Source organism: Notechis scutatus, chromosome Z, assembly GCF_049901735.1.
Source record: "Notechis scutatus isolate UNSWTSFEM ecotype Mainland chromosome Z, rNotScu1.2, whole genome shotgun sequence".
Classification (NCBI taxonomy): Eukaryota; Metazoa; Chordata; class Lepidosauria; order Squamata; family Elapidae; genus Notechis; species Notechis scutatus.
In genome coordinates this window covers 106,630,581-106,640,940 of record NC_142025.1, presented here as the reverse complement: position 1 = coordinate 106,640,940, position 10,360 = coordinate 106,630,581, and the positions used below count along the sequence as shown (strand labels likewise).

At 34.4% G+C, this 10,360-nt stretch overlaps 1 protein-coding gene across 1 annotated transcript; it reads right to left on the bottom strand.

Moving 5' to 3' along the window:
• Positions 1-6,329: 6,329 nt before the first annotated feature.
• LOC148129070 (olfactory receptor 287-like) lies at positions 6,330-7,141 on the bottom strand. Its single transcript, XM_087945955.1, has 2 exons — positions 6,582-7,141; positions 6,330-6,363 (listed from the first exon to the last, which is right to left on the bottom strand). The coding sequence occupies exons 1-2, from the start codon at positions 7,139-7,141 to the stop codon at positions 6,330-6,332; spliced, it is 594 nt and encodes a 197-aa protein (XP_087802081.1).
• Between the last annotated feature and the right edge of the window lie 3,219 nt (positions 7,142-10,360).

Genomic DNA, 10,360 nt, shown 5'->3' with positions numbered 1-10,360 from the left:
AGACAACTACAATGATCTAATACATATCGATTTTACAGAAGACAATGTTGAAAAAGCACTACACAATCTAAAACCATCTCTATCTATTGGACTGGATGGAATATGTGCCTACTTCTTAAAAAAGCTATCCACTGCCATAGCAGAACCTCTAAGCATAATCTTTGAAAAATCTTTCAGGACTAGCTCCTTGCCAAACCTGTGGTCACTAGCCATGGTCATCCCCATCTTCCAAAAGGGAGAGCCCAGCCTAGTTGAAAATTACAGATCAATCTCTTTATGCTACGTCTCCTGTAAAGTCATGGAATCAATTATTAACCAATCCATTATCCTCCACTTAGAGACAAACAACCTACTCTCTAATAAACAATTTGGTTTCAGAAAAAAACTATTCTGTAATCTGAAACTCTTACACTGCAAAACATATGGACTACACAACTCGATCAGGGCAAAGTAATAGATGCAATTTACATAGACTAAATCATGCCTTTGATTCAGTGGTACATGACAGACTAATACTAAAACTAAAATCTTATGGTATCTCTGGACACCTGCAAACCTGGATAGAAGCATTCCTGTCAAACAGACAACAAATGGTCAAAATTGGGAGCGTCCTATCAAATTCTGTACCTGTCAACAGTGGTGTCCACCAAGGCAGTGTTCTAGGACCAACTCTCTTCATACTCTACATAAATGACCTCTGTGATCATATTAAGAGCAACTGCATTCTCTTCGCTGATGATGTAAAGCTACTCAACACCACAGACAATACTACTACCCTCCAAAAAACCTTGACTATGTATCAGAATGGTCAATCAAATGGCAACTTCAAATCTCAACAAATAAATGCTCCATCTTACATATTGGCAAAAAAAATAAATCAGAAAATAAAATACAAGCTAAATAATCAAGACCTTGTTGATGATCCAAACTTTGTCAGGGACTTTGGAGTACTCATCTCAAATAATCTAAGTGCTAAAGCCCACTGTAACTACATAGCCAAAAAGGCATTAAGAGTTGTTAATCTAATCCTACGTAGCTTCTTCTCTGGTAATATCAAACTACTAACTAGAGCATACAAAACTTTTGCTATACCTGTACTTGAATACAGCTCACCAGTCTGGAACCCATATCATGTATCTGATATTAACACAATTGAAAAAGTCCAGAAATATTTCACAAGAAGAGTTATCTGCTCCTCTACTCATTGCAGAATACCTTATGCCACCAGACTTGAAACTCTAGACCTACAAAACCTAGAACTATGCTGCCTCTGATAGATCTAAATATAGTATATAAAATCATACATTGCAATGTCCTACCTGTCAATGAATACTTCAGCTTCAATCATAACAATACAAGAGCACACAATAGATACAAACTCAAGGTTAACCGAACCAAACTTGACTGCAGAAAATACGATTTCAGCAACAGTGGTCAATGTTTGGAATACTCTTCCTGACTCTGTGGTTTCTTCCCCAAACCCCAAAAACTTTAACCTTAGACTGTCTACTATTGACCTCATCCCACTCCTAAGTGGCCTGTGCATAAGTGCAGCAATCGTGCCTACCGTCCCTGTCCTATTGTTTCTTTTTATTTTTCTTATAAGTATCTATCTCATGTATTGAAAACTATGTTTATTCTTATACTTGTATCTTGTAAGTGATTGACAAATCAAATAAATACTAAATACTAAAATATCTGCAGGCTGATTTTTTTTTCAATGATGGTGGATTTACCATACAGTGTTGTCAGTGAGGAAAATGGGCTTAGCTTATTTCACATTTATTGTGTAACCAATACATTAAAAAATCTAATGTGAAAAAATAGTGCACAAGGAATATTAAATTACAAAGAGGTTTTCTGTTAGACCTAAAAGATGGGGAGGGATAAGCAGGGAGGAAGATCAACCATCTGCATTATGATACTGTCCAATTGGAAACCCAGGCCAACTGGCAGAGCCATTTCTACAAGTTCTTGTGGAAGGTCAGGAGGTTGAGGGTCAGAACTGACCTCACTCCAGGGGCGGGAAGTTCTAAATGGCAGGAATGAATTTATCTTGATGGATCAGTCAATACATCAAAAACATAGCTTCAATTCTTTTATGGTATTGTATTGTTTTATTTGACCAAAGTCAGTCCTGATTGTCAAGGAAATCATAAATATTTTGATAATCTTGTAATGTTAAGACTTAGTGTAATACAGATACTGAGAATTTGAAAGCATCAGGTTAAACATTTTTTCAGGATTCAGTCTGGATCAGTGATGGGGACTAGAGGCTTAGTCTTTGGAGCTTTCAGATTTATGCTGGAGCTCTATGCTAGGGGGATAGAGAGAAGATTCCCACACCCATGTCACTTATTCTTTTGGTTTTTACTCTTCATTTAAACTTTTCTAATTTTAATTGTTTTGTATTAACCTTTTAGCACGCCACTGAAACAGTGAAATGGGCAGCATATTTAAGAAATAAATAAAGAAGGCATCAGGGTTGGTTGTTGTTGTTTAGATTTAGTTTGTGTGTATATGTGTGTCTGTTTTGTGGGTGTGTTCCCCCCTCCAGAAGCAATCATATGCAGTGTTTTGCAATACAGATAAACTTTATTTTAACATACTAGGGTTGAAGGCAGGATTAATTTTTTTCTGGAATATCTGTTAAATATACAAATACATAACTGTGATACTCCTGTAAATCACAGTGTATAAAATAAATCATTCCATTGCTCAGTATACAATGCAGTGAATATAAGAGAGCATATTTTTTCAATAGGAAAATTAGGTAAATTAAATAATGGTAGTGAAGTTAAATTATAAACAGAAAGCTAACAGAAAACTAATCTTAAAAATTATATATAAATTATATTTTCTTTTCTAAACTCTTCTTCATTTATGGGACTTTTTCTCTATGATATATGACTTAAAATATATGAAAAATTTTAGGCTGCAACAACACAAATATTTGACCCGAATTCAACCCAAAGTGATCATGAAGCATCAATTTGGGCCATATTCTGAACTTACATAATGTTTGTCTTTAGCTGTAGGCTTAAAAATATAAAGAGTAGTTTTGGGAATTAGGTATGTCCAATTTAATGAAAAGGTGTGACATGATAGCAGTATTCCAATATCTAAGGGACTGCTACAAAACTATTATCTAAAAATCTTGAAGGCAGGAGAAGAGGCAATGAATGGAAACTAATCAAGGAGAGTATTCACGTAAAACTGAGGAGAAATTTCCTGACAGTTACAATTAATCAATGAAATGTCCTGCCTCCAGAAGTTGTGTATGTCCCAATGCATGAAGTTTTTAAGAAGAGATTTGTTGAGGTAATTCCCCCTTAGGAGAATGAGTGCACACAGGGAGACATAGTGAGAGTGGTATTGAATAATACATAACCAGCACATAGATACACTGAAAAGTAAAATGTAGGTTTTACTTCTAGTAAACAGTTAAGCAAAGTCCAACAAGCAGTCCAAGTCATATACGGCTAAAGCAGTCAGTATTTAGTCCAGGGATAATCCAAAATCAAATTCCAGCATTATACACAGTTCAGTAAAATAGACTCACAGCAATCCAAGAAGAACAACGATCAGCAACAGTCAGTAGGGAAAAATGCAAACCAACCAACATCAAACATCAGAACATCTAGCAACAGCTAGCAACTAGGAAACCGGGTTTCTGGCTCCATCTTATGGCTGTTTGAGGAACCACACCCAATTACAATTACATCATTCCCTTAAAGAGACGGTATTAAATGTCTATCCTGGTTTATATATTTCCAACCCAACTGTTAGGTGACTATCAATTCCTAACAAGATTAGGTCATTTGTTTGAAATGGTATAAGGTTTCCTATCTGAACAAGGGGTTGGACTAGAATACATCCCATGTCCCTTCCAACTCTGTTATTCTGTACCCTGAGTTCTGAAAGCTAAGGAGTACAATGTCTGACAATGTTTTCTTGAAGGAATATGAGCTATAATCTGTCAGTTTCCATATTTCTCAATATATAGTTCCTTCAAGTTAAAAAAAAAAGTGTTTCTTTTCTTAACCTGGGTCCTACAACTATTGTTAAAAAAATCATCACAGGATTCCATCTTTCCTTTTCTTTACTGCTTTTTAGGGTTCATGATCATGAACATTTTGATCATGTATAACCAGGTGCTAATACAAACAGCTCTTGAGTTATAACCAGTCACAGAGATTTTTTGAATTTATGATGGGCCACCTGAAAATGTACTTATAACTTGGTTCTGAAGTTCTGACTGCCTGTCCCATGGTAATGTGATCAAATTTCTGGCCCTTGGCAACTAGCCCACATTAATGTCCATTTGCAGTCTCCTGCAGTCACCTCTTTGCCATAAAGAGGCATTTATTTTGCAAAAATGCCACATAGTGAATATTGGATTCACTTAATGATTACAACGTTCACTTAACTACCATGGCAGTTCATTCACAATCAAACCATTTGCTAATGACCACTACAAAAAAAAGAAGGTCATAAAATCAGGTCAGTCACATGATAACCCACTTAAGTCAAAAACTATCTGAGATAATAGTACTTGCCACAGGTTGCTGAGCAGCTCTGATTGGCAGTGGGTTCCAGGAATGCGTGCGAACTCAGTTTGGTCTCATATAGTTCTGGGCCCATCTTCAGACTCTTCCAAATTAGCTGTGGCTTAATTCATAACTTAATATTGACTATACTTCAATTGGGAGGTAATTCTCTGATTGGATTTATCTCAAGTAAATGTTATTGACTGAGAGGCTTTACAGTATTCTCCTAAAATGTAAAAAGTTGCTGGCAGGGAAATTTATGTATGCATTTAATTTATTTATATATATGACTGCTCATCTCAAGGTGCTATGATGGGCAGCTAACCACACACATAAGGGCAGTCAAGATGGCAGCTGCAACCATGCAATTGGGACCCTTCATTCCTCTGTTTTACTTGGCTTTCAAAGAATTATTGGCATGTAGTGATAAATTATGGTGCACTTGTACATTTACTGATCATTTCAAACAGTTGCATACAGAAACATTTTCCAATAATTTTTTCTCTTTGAGAACCAGAACAAACTCATTTTGTTATACAGTGCATTGAGAAAGTATTCAGACCACTTCATTTTTGTAAATTTTGTTATGCTCATTAATTTTTATTCAGTATGACGTAATGACAAAGTGAAAATAAAATTTTAGAAAGATTTATTTAAAAGAAAAAAAACTGATATCACACTGCCATAAATAAACCCTGTACAACATTGACCCTTGAAATTTAGCTCAGGTGCCTCCCAATTCTCTTAATCACTGTTGACATGTTTCTACACCTTGATTGAAGTCTACATGTGATAAATTAAATTGATTGGACATATATTTGGAAAGGCACACATCTCCCTTGTTGACAATGCATACTGTGGCAGGGCAAAAGCCATGGAGTTAAAGGAACTCCTTGCAGAGCTCCTTGCAGAGCACATGATTATTTCAGGGCACAGATTTGGGAAAAGCTAAATAAAATTTCTGCTGCACTGAACCACACTGGGCACCATTGTTCACAAATGGAAGAAATTTGGCAAATCAAGATTCTTCCAAGAGCTGGTCACCTGGTCAAACTTGAGTAAGCCTGAGAAAGGCTTTAGTAAGAGAAGTGACCAAGAACCCAATGGTCACTCTTATTGTGCTCCAGAGAGTGGAGATGGGACAGAGTTCCAGAAAGACAATCATTACTGCAATGCTTTACTGATTTGGGCTTTATGTAGAGTGGCTAGATGGAAGCTTCTCCTAAGTGCAAAACACATACAAACCTGCTTGGAGCAAAAAAGCACCCGAAGGACCCTCAGACTGCAACAACAAGGTTCTCTAGTCTGCCCAATATGATCCCAACAGTGAAACCTAGGGGTGGCAGCATCATGCTTTGGGTATATTTTTCAGCAGCAGGGACTGGGAGACTGGTCAAGATTGATGGAAAGCTGAATGGAGACAAGTACATTTATTTCTTCTCTAAATGTCCCCTTGCTTTATCACTTCAAAGTACTGTATAATTCATTAGATTATTTTTCTGTTATTTTCTGTACCTTTACATATTACTTTTTTCTTTAAGTAATTTTCCATGTATATCCTTCTGTATTGAACCACTACTAAATTGGCTTAATCATCATGCAGTATGTCAATTGGGAAGGTGAAAGAAAGAAAAGTGAAAGATTGCAAATGAAATGGGGAAAAAACTGAAAATGAAAGAACAAAATGTTAATGCTCTGAAAATTCTCTCTCTCACACATAGATGTCCATAAATTGGCACAGATGAAACAGCATGTTAAACACTATTAAAGAATTAGAGATTAAACAATAGAAAATGTCTTAATTTTTTTCAACGTAACTACAAGAATACCAATGCTTGAGTGTTCATTGTTTCTTTGGATATCTTAGTGAAGTTTCATAAATATACAAACTTATAAATATATTTTCAAGAACAAACAATAGATTTTCTTTAGAAACTGTTCATACTAAAACTTCTTTTTTGTGAGCAACAAATAGACATTCTTTTTAATATTGATTTGTTGGTTACAAACAATCAACCATTCCAATGCAATGAATGTCTAAATGCCTCCTTTACTTCTTTGTTCCTTAGTGTGTAAATAAAGGGATTCAGGAAGGGAGTTAAAATTGTGTTCAAAATGTTCACCAATTTGGTCATTTCTAAAGAAGTCAATTTAGAAGGCTTAACAAAGAGAAAAATAGTGGAACCATACCAAATAATAACAACAGCAAGATGGGAGGAACATGTAGAAAATGCTTTTTGCTGCCCTTTTGCTGAAGAAATACGAAGAATGGTAGAGATGATATAAATGTAGGAAAGTAGAGTTATCGTACAGGATCCCAGTATAACAAAGATAGCTATAACAAAAGCTGAAATTTCAACATTATACGTACTGCTGCAGGCCAGAATTATCCAGGAATCAATATTGCAGTAGAAATGGTTAATCACATTGGGTCCACAGAAGGTTAATCTTGAGATCAGAAAAGCTGGTATGGAAAAAATGATGAATCCACAGAGCCAAGAGCTAGCTGCTAGCATGCTGGAGAAATGGAAGTTCATGATAGTAGTGTATTGCAGTGGGTAACATATGGCCAAATATCGGTCATAAGCCATGACGGATAGCAGAAAGTATTCTGTGCAACCCAAGGCAAAAACAAAGTACATCTGCATAATGCACCCAATGAAAGATATAGTTCTATTCCATCCAAGAATGGTGACAAGTGTCTTTGGTACACAGGCTGTTGTATACCAAATTTCAAGAAAAGAAAGATTGCTAAGGAAGAAGTACATGGGAGTATGGAGACGTTGATTTGCAGTTACAATCATGATAATGGCAACATTTCCTAAAACTGTTAGAGTGTACATGATAAGAAAGATTGTAAAAATGAATATTTTTAGATAATGAGATCCAGGGAAGCCAAGAAGAATGAATTCCATAACTTTTGTTTCGTTTTGGGCTCCTTCATTGGTATTTTCCATTTATTCTCTATTTGTCTTTGCTGAAATTGGGGAAAACATACTAATTGGATTCAGGCTTTTATTCTCGGAGACCTCTGTGATACCTTTCAGCTCTATGATTCTATGTTATATATTCTATACTTGAAACAGATCATTTTTCATTATGTTGGTAGGTTTTCCCTAAGTTTGATTTCGCCTACATGAAATCACAATTATAAAATCCTTTAAAAATAATAAACTCTTTCTTGAATTTGAATACCGGGGCCACATTCAGCCTGCATTTATGATAGCTTCCTAAAGATACCATCCAAAATAAAACTGTTATCTAGGGCAAATTCTCCATTCTAAGGTGGTTTTCCTAGTTAAACTTTACTACAGTTTGATGTCCCCATTCAAGTTTTTAATTTTCAGTCACTAAATAGTCAAACTAATAGACAAAAAGTTGTTGCATACAAAAAGACAAATGTATGTATTTGTTATTGCTTGTTCGCGTGTTTGTGTGTGTGTGTGTGTGTGTGTGTGTGTGTGTGTGTGTGTGTGTGTGTTTGTGTGTATTGCTTTACAATTTAGCTTGTAAGGCACTTTGAAATATTTGTATCCACTACTTTGTAGAATTAAATGAGACGAATAATAAATTATGACATATAAAATATTTTGTTTTTAAATCTATATCTATAATGTAGCAGGAATTGGAAAAAATGACATAATACATATTTTACTAATTTTAACTTATTATTTTTATCCCTTTCCATCCAAACCAGGCTTTAAAATAATAAAAAGAAAATTCAAATTTTCTTTAAGTATCCCTTCTGGTATTGTCTAATACTATTATTAATTATTATTTGTATTAGAGTGGACCAAGTGTTAATATGTTTTGAAAAAGAAAGTATCTGTTGAACACGCAATTTTGGAATAACACATGTATATGAAATATGAAACATATGTAGTTGAAATTTTCTAAACTTGTATTCAGTGACCTAAAAAACCAAGACTACTATCAAAGTATTGAAATGCACTTGCACTTCTCTTTGATAATTTCAAAATCTAATAATTTATCTAATTATTATTCATACTTCTTTCTCTATAAAAAGAAATGGTGATGTTATAGAGATAGCAAGATAGAAATATATAAACAAACTTACACTTTTCCAATACAGCAAGTAGATTTTTTTTCATGATTCCTAGGTCAAAGCCATCTTTTTGTATATTGCAGTTTGTAACTAAAATCTAATTTGAATGAATAATATTTATGACATCATAATGCCAGGTTATATTGAAATGCCATGTTCAAAGAATTCTACAAGGGTTTAAAATATTTTCATGTTTTCTTTTGTTATCATTGGAAAGAATCCCAAAAGTCAAATGTTTTCTTGCTCAACCTCCTCAATGGATTTATATTGCTATTTCCCCTGAAATGACTCCATAGAAGAAGTTTCACAGAAACCAAAGAAAGCATCATCAAATTAGATAAATCATATGGGACCTATTATTTTTTATTTAAAATTAATGAGTCATTTAATTTTGTACTTGATCGTTATCAATATAAATTATTTTGACACACTTTGCCTTTGAGTTGTGTCTCTTGGGGCCATACGCCGTACAGTGGAAAGTCCACTTTAAATCTGTAGTATCCAGTATCATATATCAAGGCTATTCACACTACTGCCAATAAATAAATAAATAAGTATTACCAAATGATACATTTTGTCAGTGAAATAGTTTTCTGATCTCTGAACAAGTCTGTTAGCGACTTTGGAAGTGAGATTTGAAGTATACCATACTTCAAGGAGTAATAAAGGCTGATATTTGTCCCATGAAATCTGAAACTGAAACTGAAATAGAATAAGTGAATTTTAAAAATCAATTATACAATCCTTTAAAAATAATAAACTCTTTCTTGAATTTGAATACTGGGGCCACATTCAGCCTGCCTCTATGATAGCTTCCTAACGATATTCTGATGGTATTTTACCATCCCAAATAAAACTGTTATCTAGGGCAAATTCTCCATTTTAAGATGATATTAGGTGTGATTATGAAAGACAAAGTACATTTTAAATTTCTTATTTATCATCTCTTCAACTTTATAGTTTTCTTCTGCATGTCTCTTATTTCTATTATCTAGATTCTTTCATTTACTTCTATAAATTGGATTTTTCTAATGTCATCATCTTTACTTGTTCATTTTTCTCAAATCAGATCCAAAATGATTTTAGGCTAATATACCATAACAAGTAGTGATTTTAATCAAACTCTTGTTTGTAATGTGCAGGGGCTCAGTGGTTAAGTTGTAGGGCTTGTTGGTTGGAAAGTGGGCAGCCTGGCTTTAAATCCAAGCTCCATGTGACAGGATATCTCCTATCCTCACTCCAGCTTCTGCCAACCTAGAGATTCAAAAGCATACAAATGCAAGTAGATAAATAGGTACCACTTCAATTGGAAGGTAATAGTGCTCCATGACATCATGATGGCAACATGACTGCAAAAATGTCTTTGGACAGTGCTGGCTCAATGGCCAGGAAATTGAGATAAGCACTACTCAATATAGTCAGCAATGACTAATAAGTAAAATCTGCAGAGACTCCTTTACCTTTTAAAACCCTATTTATAATGGTTGCTCAAATTGTATAACCATTTTTCTAATTCATTCTCCTACAAAACTACAACAATGATAACTTGTAGCTTGCATAAATTTCCAAGTCCTAAGATAAATATAAAAACATGAACAAAGAAATTCAAGTTTTGTCTTCTGCTTTAATTGATCCTTTTTTCAGTGAACATTTTTTGGTATTAAGATCAGGCCTGAAAATAATGATGAAACATTTTGGGAAAAAGATGCAAGTCAAGAGGCTGGTGTTAGAGGCCAAGATAGAA

Coding starts and splice junctions, on each gene's coding strand:
- LOC148129070 (XM_087945955.1), bottom strand. CDS start 7,141: ATGGCTTATGACCGATATTTGGCCATATGTTACCCACTGCAATACACT. Junction 6,364..6,581: donor AAGGAGGCATTTAGACATTC/ATTGCATTGGAA, acceptor TCTTGTAGTTAC/GTTGAAAAAAATTAAGACAT.